Below are 18,812 nucleotides of genomic sequence, written 5' to 3' on the forward strand. Positions count from 1 at the left end.
AACAAACGTTGTTGGCTAAAATAGCTGGTTCTGGAAGCTCATGGAAGAGGGGAAGTGGGAAATACACATTTAAGGGAAAACAATTCTTTGCAAAGCTCCCGGAGGATTCTACTGCAGGATGAGACTGGCTCTAGCCCATCCTCCTCCTTTGATAGGATGGGCCAGGGATCAGACGCCCAGAGGCAGTAATGAGGGTCTTGTCCAAGCCCTTAGAGCCTCACTTCCTTGTGGAGTCATCCTGTTTCAGTGCTAGTAGGTATAGACCAGAGAGAACACGGTCTTCCTACTCTCCAGCTGCACCCCTTACCCTAAGAGGTGAAAACAAGGGGCAGATGCATTTAAAAAACATTACTAATTGGTTTTCCTCCAAATCCTTGCTGCCTTTTCTGGCCTGGCAGGCAGGTCTGAACTTCAGAAGAAGATGGCTGGACTTCCCCCCAACCTTCTACCCTTGAAGACTCCTAAAGCAGCTGGATGTGGTGGGGGAAAGCTTTGAAGTCTGTCTCCGTCAGCTCAGGCTGCTAGAGCAAAATACCAGAGACTGGCGAGTCTGAGATCACAGTGCTGGCAGATTCAGTTCTTGGTGAGGGCTCTCTTCCAGGCTTGAGACGCTGCGGCCTCGCTGTTGTCTCACAAGGTGGAGAGAGAAAGCTCTGGTTATAAAGGCTCTAACCCAACATGAGGACCCCACCCCCATGACCTCACCTAATCTAATTCCCTCCCAAAGGGCCTGCCTCCTCATACCATCACACTGGGGGTTAGGGCTTCAATATTTGGATGGGGGGGGAGGGGACACCCACATTCAGTCCATGGCAAAGTTCGTAGTCCTAGCTCCGGATCCTACGAGTTGTGTAACCTTGGGCGAGTTACCCAACGCCTCAGACCTTATTTCCTCATCAATATGATGGAATACAAAGTCTGCCTCCTAGGGTTTTGGGAGAAGTGAGTAATACGTAAGATGTCAAGCACGATACCAGAAATAGGGTATTTGCTCAATACAGGTTTCTCCTCTCTGTCCATCTGCGGCAGAGGCTGGCTGTCATCTTCTCCTCTCACATTTCTCATCTCACAGTTTGTGAGTTCAAGCTCTGAGTTAGGTTCTGCACTGACAGTTCGCTCTCTCCCTAGCCCCCTGCCCCTCCGCCACTCATGCTCCCACTCTCTCTCAAAATAACCTAAAAACAAAACCACCAAATGAACACACGCTTCAAGAGCATATACAGCGTCTCCCTGTTCTTTAGTGTAAAACAGGGCTCAGGCCTGGAGAATGTGCATTTCATGGAAACATGGTGTCTTGGGGAATGAAAGCATTTCTAAGGCACCAGATACCATTCCATGTTCATTCTTCCCAGTTATCCAGGCGCTCTGGTAAAGCAGAGCTCCATCCACACATCGCCGAGTGTAAGCAGGTCAAGGGGGCAAGACGAGGAAAGGCAGACTTCCTGTGCCCCTGGCCTTATCTCTTTCCATGACGTCAGTGTCTGTGCCCTCAAGCACCATCTTGGAGTACCTGAAGGTGGGGTCTGGTGCTGCAGAGACTGCCTTGAAGCCCTCGATGGGAGCTGTCAGCACTGCTCCCTCCGCGATCCTGTTTGAAAATGAGCCTGTTACCAGTGAGCCAGGGCGTCCTGGACCTCCTGCTGCTGCAGGGCCACCGCAGTGAGTGCAGTAGGAGGAAGTCTCAAGGCCACTTGTCCGCCTAACTCGCCTAACTCGTAGGCATCAAACGCAGCTGAGCTGTCCATGGTGCATGCCTCCCCAGGAATTACACATTCATGGTGGAAGGGGATCCAAACACCGAGAAACCTGTGACCAAACTCTGCAAAAGCATCACCGTTCCCATTAATTCCAGTGCTGTTCTGACGCAATGAGTCAAACAGAGCAAAAAGCCACAAGGAGGGTGATGGGCAGGGCCTAAGTTCTCACTAAAATGGCCCCACTTTGGGAACAACTGCTCAGCTTCGGAGTAGCCAGCACAGGTGGTCCAGGAGACCAGCGGTCCAGTATCCACTGAGGTCATCGAAGAAATGCGAATTGAAAACTACTGCACAAGTAGGGCAGCCACAAATGAGGTAGTGTGCTGAACTGTATTTAAGAACTAGACCACGAACACGGGGCCCCTGGGTGGCTGAGTCGGTTAAGCGTCCTACTCTTGGTTTTGGCTTAGGTCATGATCTCATGGTACATGAGTTTGAACCCGGCACGGGGCTCTGCATGGACAGTGTGGAGCCTGCTTGGGATTCTCTCTCTCCCTCTGCCCCTCCCGCACTCTCTCACTCTCAAAATAAATAACTTAAAAAAAAAAAAAAAAAAAAAGATTCTGTCTCCCTCCTCCTTCCTCTCCCCCACTGGCACAGTCTCCCTATCTCTTGCTCTCAAAAACAAAACACAACAACAACATAAAACACACACACAACACAGACCAAGAAATTCCTTGGGTTCAATTTCCATCAGGCTCTCCCCAAACAACACTTGTTTGGTCTAGGACAGCCAGCATGATGTGGTCAGACACTCCTGGTCTCACCTTGCAACAGCCAGCTGAACAGACGCTTTTTTTAGCTACTTAGCACATGGAGACTGCTTCAACACACAGCATTCTGTGCCTCTGTCCTTTATTTAAGGGAGGGGGAGAGGGGATGAGAACCAAAGAAGCCATGCTCTTTTGGTTAAGCATCTGACTTGGGCTCAGGTCATGATCTCACAGTTCGCAGGCTCAAGCCCCACATCGGGCTCTCTGCTGTCAGCAAGGAGCCTGCTTCAGATCCTCTGTTCCCCCTAATCTCTCTGCCCCTTCCCCTGCTCACGCACTCTCAAACATAAACGTTAAAAAAAAACCCCAAAACACCAGGCATGCCTGGCTGTGCCCTCAAGCATCTCGGAGCACCCAAGGGTGGGGTCCAGGCATCCACATTGTGAACAAGCCCCCCAGGGACCCTGATGAACAGCTGAGTATGGGCATCCCTAATTCAGGGGCCCAGCAAAACCCACATGCTCCCCAAGGGGTTAGGTGAGTCAGAAAACAGGACACAGGAGTCCTGACATCGGACGTAGCTTTTAGGTTTTTACTTTAAGACGAAAGGGGGAAAAAAAGAGAAAAGATACAGAGTGAAGAATTCATTGTATGTTTATTATTCACAGTTAATCACTACCTACCAAATGCTATCCGCAGAGTTAAAGGATTAAGTACATAAGTCTTTTTATTTAAACACTGATTTTTTTTTTTAAATATATACACACAAAACTTAGTTTAGCAAGGCTTCATGATATACACCAATTCCAAAATAAAACAATCAAATGGTCCAGGTGTAGAATGCCAGAGATTCCTCTTATCATCACCAAGGAAAGGAGAAGCTACCAGAAAGGGCGTGAGGTGGCAGATGCTCCATCCAGAAGAGCAGCCGCCTCTGGGGCCTCTGAGTACTCCGGGCCGAGTCCCGCTCCATAACCAAAGTCCAGGGAAGACTCCAACCTCCAACCAATTGGAGACTTCAGAATCCAAAGGCCGTCACCAACTCCGGGCAGCCCCATTTTTTGTTGCAGGAATGGGATCAGGTGGAGAAAGTTCACAGGCACATCACTATGAGGGGCAAGCAGCTGACAAGGCGTGCAGAGAGAGCTCTGCCATGGACACGGCCTTCCTACATTTCCCACTTGTCCTTCCCCAAACAGTCCCTGCCTCACGGAGACACTTCCTTGGGGGGGGGGGGGGGAGCAGCTATAAACACAGCCCACTGGGAACAGAGACACGAAAACCCAGCCACTTCATCAACGCTGCCCCAGTGCTCGCCTGGGCAGGTTAGGGAGGCAGCACAAACGAAGAAAGCCACGAACAGACACCTCTGTTTCAGAGCAAGAAAAATGGAAGCTCTCATTTTCTACCCCAGTGCTGGAACACAGTACAACCTGGGACAGTCACAGAGGGACGTTTTAATTTCCTTGGGCTTTCCTGTTTGGAACTTGCTGGCTCTAGGGTTTTGTGTCTGGAGGGGGTGGGGGGAGGGACGGTGGGCGCTCTGGAGTTGAGGAGGGGCAGACAACAGCCTAGATCACAAGGTCAAGGACTCTGACCCCCCTCCTCCCTAGGTTAGATCCAGTCCCATGTGGGAGAAGCTGTAACCTCTCCTCCTTCCCCGGCAGCAGGCGCCACTGCAGACCCCAGAGGGCTGACAAATATTAAAGCTGAACCTCCAGGCTCGTGGCTGCGGACAGGCAGAAATGCCCACACCCTCCACCTGCGCTGGCCTCCTCTCCTCTACCCCACTTCCTCTCTCCCTCCCCCTACCCAGGGAGGATGATGTACACAGAGTAGGAGACAAATTGGCTGAAAAGCTCTGGACTGTCTTTAACTTATTTTAAAACAAAAACAAAAAAAAAAAAAACAAAAAAAAAAAAAACACCACTCATAAGCAACTCTTGAAATAAGGAAAAAGGCACTATGAAAAATCAACGTGCTTAATGATACCACGTGGAGAGAAAACAACATAGAAAAGAGACAAAGGTTTTCAGGTTGACTTTTCTCGGGAAGCCGTGAGGGGACAACAGTCCTTCCTTTTGCCCTGCTCCATTTCCAACTGTGTCACAAGACGCTGGGGCTGGGGGCCGCCCCTCTGGCAGAAGGTGACCAGCAGGGGCTGCCACCCACTGCCCTCTCCTCTGTGCATCGACGAGGAGCACAACGACGGCTGTTCTTTCTTTCTTCTGTCATTCCGACTACGACAGACAGTTTGCATAGAGAAAATACCAGCCTGCTTGGTTTCTTTTCTTTTATTATTGGCATCAGCTAGGACTATATGTGGTATTAGACGTCATGCACTGATGGACAGAAGAGGAAAAGGATGAAAAAGAGGAGAAAGGAGCAGCGGTGAAAATTTGTAATAAAAACTCTTTTCTTAATTTATAGGTAAGTTTTGGCATTTTTATATCCAACACCCCCTCCCGCCCCCCCAAAGTTCCAACCAAAGTGAGAGGGTCACCAGGTGACCCAGCCAGGTGTTCTGAGCTCCCTCACGGGCTGCTGTTAAGGCAGCTCGTGGGTTTAAATCTTTTGTATGTGTTTTAAATTTTTCACTTTCTTTAAATAATCTCTTCTTGATTCTTAGACGTTCCGGTTCACAGGGGTGACGTAATTGCGGGGAAACATGCCGGTCTGCCCGTGGCAGGCCCCTTTCCACCAGTTGGGATCTGAGTTATCCATGACGTGGATAAAGTCTCCCCGACGGAATCCCAGCTCTCCATCCTCCTGGGGATCAAAGTCAAAGAGGGCCTGGACGTATGTTGGTTGCTGCAGAAGAGGGGCAGGGAAAGAGCACATGCTGGGTCTCTGCTCACAGCCAGCCCCCTGCTAGGTGGGGCTGGTCACAAGGGCGCAACAGATGTGTGTGACTCTTTATGTCTCCTGAGATGACCTCCCATTTCTCCTCCCCCTCCATTTATCCTTATAGGTCCTACATCTACTCTCGTGGGTACAGAGTACTTTCACCAAAGCCCACAACACGCCAGAACACGCTGGAGTCTATTCCGCCACGGCGGCCAGGGCACCACACCATCGAAGCAAGTACTGCTTTCTCAGGGAAGGAACTTGGGAAACAGCAATCAGGCTTTGGTTTACAACTCCAGGCTTTGAAAAGGCTTTACTTCCCATCACTTTATTGCTTATGAAGTCCTTAAGGTTTCACAGAGTCAATAGCTTAAATAAAGTAAGGTGGAGGGCCACCTGGGTGGCTCAGTCGGTTAAGTGTCCGACTCTTAATTTCTGCTTAGGTCAGTTCGAGCTCCACATCGGGCTCTGTGCTGTCCGTGCACAGCCTGCCTGGCATTCTCTCTCTGCCCCTCCCCCCCACTCACGCTCTTCAGAATAAAAACTTTAAATAAATAAATAAAACAAACAGGGGCGCCTGGGCGGCTCAGTCGGTTAAGCGTCGGACTTCAGCTCAGGTCATGATCTCATGGTTCGTGAGTTCGAGCCCGGTGTCGGGCTCTGTGCTGACAGCTCGGAGCCCGGAGCCTGCTTCGGATTCTGTGTCTCCCTCTCTCCCTGCCCCTCCCCTGCTCATGCTCTGTCTCTGTCTCAAAAATAAATAAAAACATTAAAAAAATTTGTTTTAAACAAACAAAAGTGGAGCTCCCCGTAACATAGGAATACAGGAATGAGCGTGGACTCCACTCCCTCAACAAGCGAGGTTTCCCTCCTAACTTGCTTCCAGCGATACAATATTGGACAGTGTTAAAGACCGTTTCCCTAGAGAGACATAGGTGGTAACCAGCAACGCACTGCCTCAGCCGAGGGAGCCTCTGGAAAAGGCAAAGCTATTTTGTTTCAACCACAAACCTTTAACATGAGCTAAAGGTAGTATTTTGAACAGTGAGCACAGAAGCCCTGGCGGTAACCCTCTGAGAAGGTACTGGCCTGCCCGAGGAGCTACTCTGAATCGCTCAAAGTGATCCCAGTCTCTCTGGTGAGGCTTACCTGCGGCACCTGTTCTATGTCCCGGAGGAATATCTGCTGGTTTCTGGACACGGATGTAGATCTGTGGTAATCTACCAGCTCATTCAAAGAGTTGAATTTCACCACCCAGAGGAAGTACTTCCCAGCTCCATCTCGGAGCACCTTGAAGTGCTGCACGTCATTCCCAAACCTGGGGGCGCAGAGAACAGGTCAGAGGGCTCTGTCCTGGCTCCCTGGGGGTCACCGGCCCATCAGATCAAGGAGGGGTCTCGTGAGGACTAGCATTCTGGCAACACTCCTCACAGGCTGAGGCGCAAGAAGACTCCCTCGCTGGAGAGTTAGGACACCAAGTGCTCCTGAGAAGCCTCTAGGGGACTGATGCTTACCAGTGATGACAGGAAGTACCCTGGCCAGATAGGGAAACCCTGTCCATCAGGTCAATTCTGAAGATGTTTGTACAACAGAAGAGAATGGCCTAACCTATGGCAGGCCTCTGCGTGCCCTGCACTGTACCACATCAAACAGAACCTCATTCAAGGCAAAGAATGTGACTTCGTTAACTTTTCAAGCAAAAAAATAATTCAAACCTTATGTGAGATTTCAAGATGACAAAAGGTGGGACAGGAAGGAGAGAGAGAGGAGGGACTGGACATACTTTGAACAACTTTCCCGGAACTGGGACAGTTTAGTCATGATTCCTGCGTAGGGATTTTAGTTCTACTCACGGGAGAAAAGCATCAGAACAAAAGAACGTAGCAGAACAGTAAGTCCAAGAGGCTTGCCTATCACCCTCTTCCATCAGCCCACAGAAGTGGGACCGCGACTGGGTGCTGACCGCCCCTGACCACAGTGCTACGTGGCTGGGAGCAGCAGCTCAGCAAGGCTCTGCCTGTCCTGCTCACTGCTGGGTCCTCAGCCCTCACCAGGCACTTGATGAACATCTGTAAATGAAGGACAGCGTCTCTTCTCTCCTTCAGTCTCAAAGGGGGAAAGAAATGGAAAAACTTCTTAAAAACCACCCAGCAGGTGGCAGCACTGGGCCTCAAGCAGGGGATTCCATGAGTTCAGAAACCGTGTTGCTATTTCATGGGAATCCCTGTGTGCCGCGAGGAAGGAGGCCACATTCAAGAGACACTTCTGACTCCACAGAAGCCACAGAAGCCTACCCCCCACCGGTGTGAGGCAGACAGTTTCTAAAAGGTGTACTGGGACCCAGACAGTGAGCTGTTACCTGCCACAGTGTTTTCCATCACTGACTCACATCTTGACAACAGAGAAATGTCTCAGAGACTGTGGATTCTTGAATCTCCTTTGAGAAGGTTTTTTTTTTCTCAGTGTTTATTTATTCTGAGAGAGAGAGAGGGAGGGGCAGAGAGAGACGGAGAGAGAGAATCTCAAGCAGGCTCTGCACTTGCGGCACAGAGACCAATGTGGGGCTTGATCCTCTGAACCGTGAGACCATGGCCCTGCGTATCTTGAGGTGCAATTACTACCTTGATGTTTCTTGTTATCCTGTGTTTCATCATCTGTTTCCTTACGTTTTATGCTGATCTGAGTAGAAATCAAACCCTATCAAACGAGGAGGACAGGTAGTTACTCGTGGGTTAGTTCTGAGTGACGGCCACCACCATGGCAGGTGGTATGAGGTTGGAGGCCTTGATTACCAGTAAGTACTGTGCATGCTCATGCGGTAGCCACTGGCAATCTCCTGAAACCATTCCGTTTTATCAAATAAAACTTTAGGGGCGCCTGGGTGGCTCAGTCGGTTAAGCGTCCGACTTCAGCTCAGGTCACTATCTCGTGGTCCCTGAGTTCGAGCCCCCATGTCCGGCTCTGGGCTGATGGCTCAGAGCCTGGAGCCTGCTTCCGATTCTGTGTCTCCCTCTCTCTCTGCCCCTCCCCCGTTCATGCTCTCTCTCTGTCTCAAAAATAAATAAACGTTAAAAAAATTAAAAAAAAACCAAACTTTAAAGAGCCCATGCATTTACTGTTTCAAAAATAAAATTTGAAACAGATGTTATTACTACCTTCAACAACATAAACACCTAGGGGGCACCTGGGTGGCTCAGTGGGTTAAGCATCTGACTCTTGATTTCGGCTCAGGTCATGATCCCAGGGTCGTGGGATGCAGCCCCACATTGAGCTCTCAGCTGACAGCCGGAGCCTGCTTGGGATTTTCTCTGCCTCTCTCTCTCAAATAAATGAAACTTAAAAAAAAAAAAAAAAAAAAAAAAAAAAAAGGCATTGGTAGAAGAGGAAAATTCTGATGATAATAATTAGACCCGGTTTGACTTTTTCATGTTGGGACTAAAAAAACTCACTCTATAGGACACTGATCTGTGAAGTACTGTATCACAAAAAACTGCCTCCCATACCTTCAGTGAGGAAAGGAACACAAAAATTCAGTTTAAATCTACATTTCCAAAAATCGTACTGGTTCCTAAAATGAAACAAGATATTCAGTTGATTCTGGAAACTGAAATATCTACATTCTGTGCAAATGGCAAATAAATCGTCTTACGGGCTTCGCTTAAAACTAATCAATGTAGGGGTGCCTGGGTGGCTCAGTTGGTTAAGCATCTGACTTAAGTTCAGGTCATGATCTCATGGTTTGTGAATTCAAGTCCCATGTCGGGTTCTGTGCTGACAGCTAATAGCCTGGAGCCTGAAGGCTTAGGATTCTGTGTCTCCCTCCCTGTCTATCCCTACCCTGTTCATGCTCTGTCTCTCTCTCTCAAAAATAAATACACATTAAAAAAATTAACTTTCAAGTTTTTATTTAAATTCTAGTTAGTTAACATATAGTGTAATATTAGTTTCAGGAAAATTTAATGACTCATCACTTACATACAACACCCAGTGATCTGGGTCTGTATGTAACCTAATCACACTGTCGTATAAATGATGTGTAAGTGATGTGTAAGATTCCCAGGGCAGGGGTGCCTATGATAATACATTAAATGGAAAAAGATGGAGTCAAAACACATATGGAAATGACAGTTTGATTAAAAATCCTTATTTCACAGATGAGAAGCGATTTGCTCTGAATCCTCAAGGTTCCAACTTCTAGCCTCCATGATTCCTTGAGTGGTAAAATTCCCACCTTCCCCATTCGTTCCCTGCTTTCCAGTTCCCCTTCACATTTATATCTACCACAGGGGAAAGCAAAACACCCCCAAACCCTTGTGTTAACCTTTTAAAGGTAAAGTGAGAGGCCCAGGACGGTGTAGACTCAAGCTAGGCATCACCAACTGAACACTAGAGTCACGGGGCTCTAAACTCAGTGCTGGTAGAACTAATTTTTAAGAGGAGCCAGAAATTACTATTTTAATGTAAAACTTTCTGATTCGGTAAAACACAGTTTAGGCCTATCCTTTACCAGTTGCCAACCTTTGGTGTGTGTAGCCAGACACCCGGCCTGTGGCTTCACAATTCAGATCATCAGAGAGAGGACTCCAGGAGACCAGAGCGGGAAGTACTTACTTGACGGAGAGGGAGAAGTCCCCAGGGGCACTCTCACTCTCTCGGATAAGAAAGGCCCCATCATGCCGCTGTTTGCTAAGCATTTCTTCTGCTTTGGCTCTGGGGATTTTGCCAAAAAACCACCTAAGGAAGGAAGACAAGCCAGTCAACATCTGCTTCCCCACAAAGAAACGGGATATCCAGCCTCCGAAATGTGAGTAACAGAACACTCCTTGCCAAAGGAAGGGGCCTCCCTCTTTACCCTCTAGTGTCAACATGCCCCACAAAGCCATTCAAGTCAGCTACTCCCTTGAGAGATGGACCATCTCCCTTCAAATGACTGTTCCCTACCCTACTCTCCAGAAAGTGACTCATAAGGCATGATCGTGGGCCACTCTTCCTATAGAGGAAGACACTTAAAGATGGGCCTCCCGGGCCAAAGCCCACTGGGCTCCCTACTGACTCATCAGCAGGGCACTGGGGAAAGCCCGGGTCTGTCAATATGAAGCACGGAAGAACCACATAAGGAGAGACAGGCCTCTACTTGCAGCCATTTGCCAAGGTCACGGTTTTGCTACAGTGGGATTAAGGGAAATGGAGGTAGGAAACCGGAAGGCCCAGAAACTCGAGACAGGGCTACTTCTTGTAATGGCCCAAGGCAAAGAGAGTCAGGCTCTGAGAGAGCAGCCTCTGCTATCACAAAGGCTGGCACTCCTCTTGAGGCCCCGCTCTCTGCCATCACTGCTCAGAGTTGGCCTCTAGGAACCATCAGGAACATTATAATTTATCCTATGCAGAGGCAGCTAGTGGCAAAATTCAGCTTTTCATTTGGAGGTTACAGATTCTTCTGCTCTCAATGCTAATTCACCTTGGCCACAAGAAAAAGTGGGTGAATTCATGCAAAACTATGGGAGTATCTGGCCTGTGGAGGAGGAGGAGGAGGAGGAGGAGGAGGAGGAGGAGGAGGAGGAGGAGGACGACGACGACCACCACCACCACCACCACCACCACCACCACCACCACCACCACCACCGGTGAAAAGAGCTTAAAGTCATAGCTGCCTATTTCACACAAAAACCATTACTAATTAGGATGAGTGAACTGTGAAAACAATACTCTCTTTTCAAATTTGTCTTTAACGTGTTATTATTTTAAAAAGCAATGATAGGGGGGCCTGGGTGGCTCAATCAGTTAAGTATCCAACTCCTGATTCCGGCTAAGGTCATGGATCTCACAGTTTGGGAGATCAAGCGCCATGCTGACGGTGTGGAGGTGTGGAGCCTACTTGGGATATTCTCTCTCTCTCTCTGCCCCTCCCTGGCTCGCTTTCTCTCTCAAAATAAACAAACACACATTTAAAAAAATAAAAAGCAATGGTATTACTTAGAGCTAATAAAGATCTATCTGCTTCATCAGACTCTTTACATGGTACTTTGGAAGTCTGTTTATATATACAAGCTGTAATAACAAAGGTACCAAAAAGTCCGTTAAACTAATAAATCTAACTTCTACCTTACAAGTACGGAATCTCTAAAGTAACAGACTAAAAAAATTTTTTTAATGTTTTTATTTATTTTTGAGACAGAGAGGGACAGAGCATGAGCAGGGGAGGGGCAGAGAGAGAGGAAGACACAGAACCTGAAGCAGGGTCCAGGCTCTGAGCTGTCAGCACAGAGCCCGACACGGGGCTCAAACTCACGGACCGTGAGAACATGACCCGAGCTGAAGTCAGACGCTTAACCGACTGAGCCACCCAGGCGCCCCTCTAAAGTAACATACTATACTGATATTCAAACAGAGTGAGCTGCTAGGGAAGATATGTTCAGAAGCTGCTATTAGCTGGATTCACCTTTAAACACTCCTAAACCTACCTTCCTGTGTCTTCCTCATGTTGAGTACTATAATGCCAGGTTGCTGAGGAGCTGCTACGAGCTAGCTTCTGGCTCCTACAAGTAACTCAAGGGTAAGTCCTCCAGGCCTGGAAGTCAGGCCGCACGAGAGACGTCACATATTAATACAACAGAATGATCTCCAACTATGAAAGGGCAGCTGACTGTACTGAGACCATTAACACATTTTCTATTTCAATCTCTAGTGCTTTCAAATGTGGGATGCACTTGCAGGCAGTAAGCATCTGACTCGGGGCTGGGGGGGGGGGGGTCACTCAACAGCCACTCTCTCTTCCTCCTAATCCCCCACATCTTCCCACCAAGCAGATATTGTCCCTTCTCCTCCCGTTTTAAAGTATAAATAATATGAATTTTAAAATAGCATAGATATTCGTCGAGTAAAAATAAAAAGCAAGACTTCCCTCAAAGTCCCCACAGCAGCAACTGTCAGCAGTTATGGGGGGTCGATTTTAGACCCTTGCTTCCGACGCACAAATTCGTAGATCTGGCCAGTGTTTTCCTGCCCCAGCTTAAAACTAACTCAGTTTTGTTTTCAGTTAAAAAAGATAAACTTGGGCCACCTGGGTGGCTCAGTCGGTTGAGCGTCCAACTTCAGCTCAGGTCATGATCTCGTAGTTGACGAGTTCGAGCCCCACATCAGGCTCCGTGCTGACAGCTCAGAGCCTGGAGCCTGTTTCAGATTCTGTGTCTCCTTCTCTCTCTGACCCTCCCCCATTCATGCTCTGTCTCTGTCTCAAAAACAAATAAACGGGGGCACCTGGATGGCTCAGTTGGTTAAGCGTCCGACTTCAGCTCAGGTCACGATCTCGCGGTCCGTGAGTTCGAGCCCCGCGTTGGGCTCTGGGCTGATGGCTCGGAGCCTGGAGCCTGCTTCCAATTCTGTGTCTCCCTCTCTCTCTACCCCTCCCCTGTTCATGCTCTGTCTCTCTGTCTCTCTCTCTCTGTCTGTCTCTCTCTCTCTCAAAAATAAATAAATGTTAAAAAAAATAATTTTAAAAAAAGGATAAACTGTAGTGAAATAAAGTACTCTGTATTGGGATTTTTACAAAGTAAACACACTCATTATAAGCACCCAGATGGAAAAACAGAAAATTAGCTGGAGACCATTTTACACTTCTTTTGTATCTGCTTCCGTTTTTACTAAACTCTCTCTCTCTCTCTGTCTCTGTCTCCCCAGTTAATGACATTTAAATAGTGACACGTATATGTAACAACATGACTACGGTCACAATCTTTTAAATCTTTCAAAGTTGGGTTTATACTCTGACACAAATAGCAAAGGAGAAAGCTAACAAGAGGAAGTGGCTCATGTCCAATTTAATTCTTTACTATACCCCACAGGCTCCCATCCACATGCACTCAGTGTGAAAAGCACGGATCTGGATCCACCCCCAGTATGTACACAACCCGTGTTGCAACACTTCTGCCACCAATCACTTGGTAGTCTGTTTAATTTGTTAACCTGAATGCTGTATTAGAACGTACTCCATTTGAAACTTCCCTCCTCCTAACAAAAACTAAAGGTAGGGGGACAACAGGAAGGAGGGGAGAGGGAAGGGGGGCTTAATCCCCTGTGCTCTCCCACAGCTATGGGAGCGACGTGGACCCTGTACCTATGGATGACCAGTCAGAGCAGTCCTGAACAGAATACGTGTCCATGAGGCCAACTGCTGCAAAGACCCACGGCCACAGTCTGTTCAGCAATATGGTTTCCTTGTTCTGAGCCTGCAGTGGAGAAGCACTGCCCGCATTTCAGCCAGAGGCTGCAAAGACCACCACCATGGAGGCTGTCCTGGATGCTTCCCGACAGATTATTATTCCAGAGTTCTTTAGGGTCCTTGAAAAGGGACAAGGCAGGATGGGGACTCTTCCTCAAGGGCTAAACCATCAACTGCGCAATGGGGCAGTAACTTGTACCTTCTGAGGAAGGAGGCCTTTCTTGTGTTTTCCCAACAGTTGGATTCTAAACGCCTACATTACCTCCAACAATTTGAAGAAAAACAAGGATTTAGAGCCACTGGCATTTTATTTAATATAAAAGTTGCAGTATGATATTCTGCTGAATTCCCTTTCAGCACGGAAATATGGAAATGAAAAGGAACTGAAGTTTACTTTGTTATGACTGGATTGAATGCAGGAGCCAGCAAATTAAAATTATGGCCCTCAGCCCAAATATGCCCAGTTTTTATATGGCCCACAATCTAAGACTTTGACAAATTTTTAAAGGGTTATTTAAAAAAAATTCGAAATATGTGACATGGCAGATATCGCAAATAGTTCTCAAAGTCTACAATATTTATCATCTGGTCCTTTACACAGAGTTTAGCCAACCTTTGATCTATTTTGAGGATAACTGAAAGAACAGATGTGTACAGACTACCTGGCTTATACGGACCGAGGGAGCTCCCACTGTGTGATCTAAGGAGTCCCCCCCACTCCCGGTAACCACTACCCAACTGCTTTTCCCCATGGAGTGCATCCCATGATGCTGTCCATGGAAAGTTCACACAGCCCCCAAAGCAAATACTGACACTAAATGGTTACAAGGATGCAAAGCTGTCCTTAGTATACTTTCCAGGACATCTGTACTAGTCTTGTGTTCATCTTCTGGAGTTTTTTGGTTACCATTTGTGCCTATGTTTTAGTGACCTGGGCATGGCTGTTCGTAAACCCCTGATCTAATATTATGGGGACTTCAAATAAGGAGTATTAGTAATCCACTGACAGGGGTCCAGGAATCTCTTTCACAGACACCTTTGGAAGTATTTTTTTTTTTTTTAATGCCTACTCAAAAAAAAAAAAGATAGCATTTGGCTCTTATTTATTTGAGACAGAGACAGAGAGAGGAAGTGCACGTGTGGAAGGGCCAGAGAGAGAGAGAGAGAGAGAGAGAGAGAGAAGTGAGGTTCACCTGGGGCTTGTGTTTTTACCCAGAGCAGGGCACAAGCTCACCCAATGTGGGACTCAAACTCACCAACTGTGAGATCATGACCTGAGCCAAAGTCAGATGCTTAAAGACTGAGCCACCCAGGCGCCCAGCATTTGGCTTGTACTTGACTGCCAGTGGTGGTCACCTCTGAAAGGGGTATGTGTGTAGAGAGAAACTCATGTACTCTAGAGTTTCCTACAATGTCTTTTATAATGAGAACTAAATTTATAAGTTACTGAAATTATAGCAGTGAAATAAAAATAGCTTCCCTAATTTCTAGGATAAAGAGAAATGAACTAGATGATCTTAAGGGCCCCTTCGGGCTCTGTGACACCGAGCCGGGTGTGTGATTAGATGGGGTAAGATCTTCGCTCTAGTGCTTGGGAGAGGAAAGAAATGACGGGCACCCATGAGAGCAGTGACAGTGAAGGAGAGGGACAGTTGGGCTGCTATTCAAGGTGGGTCAAGTCATCTAAAGGGCTTCTTATCATTCTGTGTTAACCGAAGTAGACACAACTGACTCCTCCCTCGTGTCTCAATGGCACGCTAGTCTGAGTACGAAGCCTCAATTCCCACCGATGTACAAGGAATGGAAGAGACTGCTTCTGAGGGAGGAGCAGGGCCAGTGAAGGAGATGGTGGGTGAGGGTGGGAAGGCTGTGGTCTATATGGGCTCCCAGGGTCCCACCATGTCACCTACCAGTATAAACTGGGTGGGGGAGGGGAGGTTCCTAGGGAGAAAAAGAGAAAAAAATTCACTGCTCTCAAGAGCCTGGAGTAGGGAGATTATTTTGTTTTCTCTAACGCAGGAACACTGAGTGGTAGGCAAGGGTAGTGATACTAAGCATTTTCTGAAAACCTATTATACTGCCAAGCATTGTGCTCTGGGGATACAAAGATTATTAAGATAAAGTCCTATAGGGTAATCAAATGTATCAACAAGACCCTGTGGTAAGTACCCTTTCTAAAACTCAAAACATGTAGAATTATGAAACACTTCTGGCCCCAGGGGTTTTGTGAAAAAGAATCCTGGAGTGGCATTACTGTTGTTTTATTATTTGAAGATCACAGACAGTATCAATCCAAAATGTGTACTATTATTATGTAATAGTATATAAACTACTGTTTCAAAAATGAAACAATTGCTTCATTAAAGATAACCAGCAACTATTATCAGTCTAAAACATACTACTATTGAGTATTATCATTACATACTATTAACATGCAAAATCAACATGCTTTGTTAATTTTCTGGGAAGATAAAAAATACGACTATTATCTCTAGGATCTCAATTTTAAAAACATTCTTTGAAATGAGCAGATGGGTCTGACCCTTGGAAGACTAGCAGAGCCCAACTTACGGATGTGGTTTCATTTCTATGTAATTCTTGGGAATGAAGCCATCTTTCCCATTGAGCTCTGCCTTGTACCAGTTCTGATCACATTCTTCATTTAAAACCTGAAAAGAAAGAAAACAAGGGGGAAAAAAAATCAATCATTTCCTTTTCTTTTTTTTTTTCCTCCTTATCATTCTTAAAAAGGCAGCCACTAAGACAATGCATGTTGCCATTTAGGTTTGTTTGTATAAGGTGTTATTTGAAGTATGATCAGTTACATGGACGTAAAACTTCACGTAAATTCAGAAAACCAACGTTATTGCCACTTCTTATATATTCTAGTTAAAAAAAAAAAAGAAACGGTCTCTGAAAATGAGAGTCTGGGGCCCCCAAACATCTAGCATTAACCCCTAGATGCAGATGGGAGAATGAGAGGGGAAAGTACCAGTTTGGGAAAGGAGATTCTGGACAACAGCAGGCATTGATGCTGGAGAATGAAGGGAGCCCTACAGGGATGCTCTCTAGGAAAGCAGGCAGAACAGCAGAATGGAGAAGCAGCAGCAAAGAACTTCAAGACTTCTCTAGAACCCATCTCCAGAATCACAGATCCAATCCCAGGTCAGCCACCAAACAGGTGTGTCATGTACGTACATCCTTGTGTCCTCATACATGAATTGTTTTTTAATGAAAAAGCACAGCAAATCCCACTTCACTCACCCTCAAGGCCACAATGCATTTGAGTTAGAAAATGCTGGAAGCACACTACCCAGCCCAATTCAGGGGGAAGATCCAGAGCCCATAAAACCGAAACACGGCATTTAGAGAATGACTGAAAACATCCTCTACAAATGTGACATGACTACCCAAGGTTATGAGCTAGTGAATCACACATTGATTTTCAGATCCCAAACTGTTCCTTGAGAGTTTACATGGATAGGCTGGACCATGATACTGCATGACAGTATAAGGAGCAGAAGAGAACAGATAGAGTAGAAAAGCCACCTCTGAATTCTAGATTTCTAACAAAAGGTAAAGAGCAGAAGGCATTTTAATGACTTAAAAGAGAAAATAGAAACATGAACCCAACTCCAAAATGCTGAACACAAGAAAAGGTAGATGGACCAGCAGAGTGGCAGTTAGTCTATACTATACAACAAAGTTCTGTAAAGAAATTTTTTTTAATTAAAAAAATGTTTTTTAAAGTTTATTTTTTCTTTAAGTAATCTCTACATCCAATGTGGGGTTTTAACTCGTAACTGCAAGATCAAGAGTCACATGCTCTTTTTAAAAAAAAAAAAATTTTTTTTTAACATTTATTTTTGAGACAGAGAGAGACAGAGCATGAACGGGGGAGGGTCAGAGAGAGAGGGAGACACAGAATCTGAAACAGGCTCCAGGCTCTCAGCTGTCAGCACAGAGCCCGATGCAGGGCTCGAACTCACGGACCGTGAGATCATGATCTGAGCTGAAGTCGGCCGCCCAACCGGCTGAGCCACCCAGGCGCCCCAAGAAAGCTGGTAAAATTCTTTACAAAATGATTTATTCAAGGGGTGCCTGGGTGGCTCAGTCGGCTGAACATCCGACTCTTGATTTCGGCTCAGGTCATGATCCCAGGGTTGTAGGACTGAACCCCGTGTTAAGGCTCTGCGCTGAGCACGGAGCCTGCTTTAAGATATTCTCATTCTTATTCCCTCTGTCTCCTCTCTCACTCCCTCTGCTGCTCTCTCACACTCTTTCTCTAAAAATAAAATAAATCTTAAAAAAAAAAAAAAGATTCTCTCTCTGCCCCCTCCCTTGCTCATGCATGCTCTCTCTAAAAAATAAAAACCACAACCAAAACACCAAATGATTTATTCAAGATGCTGAACGATGCTGTACTCATTATCAAATTAGAACTTAGACTGCTCAGAGTGCATGATGTGTAGGTACAGATGGTCCCTGACCTATAATGGTTCGACTGATGAATTTTTGGCATTACGATGGTGTGAAAGTGACACATTCAGGAAAAAACTGTACTTCAAATTTTGAATTGTGATAGTTTCCTGGGCTAGCAATACATGGTCCTATTCTCTTTTGTGATGTGCAGCAGCTGAAGCTCCCAGTCAGCCATGCAAGCCTGAGGGTCACTAATTAATGCACTGACAGCCATTCTGTACCCATTCAGCCACTCTGGTTTTCAAGTTTTGTTTTTGTTTTTATTGAAGTAATCTCTACACCCCACGCGTGACTCGAACGCAACAACCCTGAGATCAAGAGTAGCACGTTCTTCTGAATGAGCCAGCCAGACACACCCAGCCATTGTTTCTCACTCTCAGTACAGTTTGCAATAAATGATGTGAAACGATCTGCACTTTATTATGGAAATAGGCTTTGTGTTACATGATTTTGCCCAAGTAGAGGTTAGTGTTTCGAGCACAATGAAAGTAGTCTGGATGAAGCTATGATGTTTTCGTAGGTGAGGGGTATATTAAAGGCATTTTTGATTTGTGATAGTTGTAAGTTGAGGAAGACGGGACTGACATTCCAAAGTAAGACACAACTTTAGACAGGTCAGCTACCCAACAAACAGCCAAGCTGCATCAGCAACAGCTCTAAGCAAATTCACTCCTGAACAGAAGTTACAACCTGACGCGTTCTACAGTCCTGGTGCTGATCTGTGACGCTCGCCAGCCTCTGGCTCTAGGTGTCAGATAGTTTCAGCGGGCAGGCTAAGAGGGCAAATCCCGCAAG

The 18,812-nt window shown here is 46.5% G+C and overlaps 1 protein-coding gene across 1 annotated transcript in view; it reads right to left on the reverse strand.

Annotated features, from left to right (window-relative positions):
- Positions 1–3,106: 3,106 nt before the first annotated feature.
- The window catches only part of GRB2 (growth factor receptor bound protein 2), a 74,856-nt gene continuing 59,150 nt past the window's right edge, over positions 3,107–18,812 (reverse strand). The window contains exons 3-6 of the mRNA XM_060645416.3: positions 16,107–16,204; positions 9,929–10,051; positions 6,467–6,635; positions 3,107–5,281 (exon numbers count right to left, since the gene is read on the reverse strand). Of these exons, the coding sequence (XP_060501399.1) occupies positions 5,096–5,281; positions 6,467–6,635; positions 9,929–10,051; positions 16,107–16,204 (576 nt within the window). The 3' untranslated portion in view covers positions 3,107–5,095. The remainder of the gene's footprint in view (positions 5,282–6,466; positions 6,636–9,928; positions 10,052–16,106; positions 16,205–18,812) is intronic.

The sequence above is a fragment of the Panthera onca genome, chromosome E1 (assembly GCF_046562875.1).
Source record: "Panthera onca isolate mPanOnc1 chromosome E1, mPanOnc1 haplotype 2, whole genome shotgun sequence".
NCBI lineage: Eukaryota > Metazoa > Chordata > Mammalia > Carnivora > Felidae > Panthera > Panthera onca.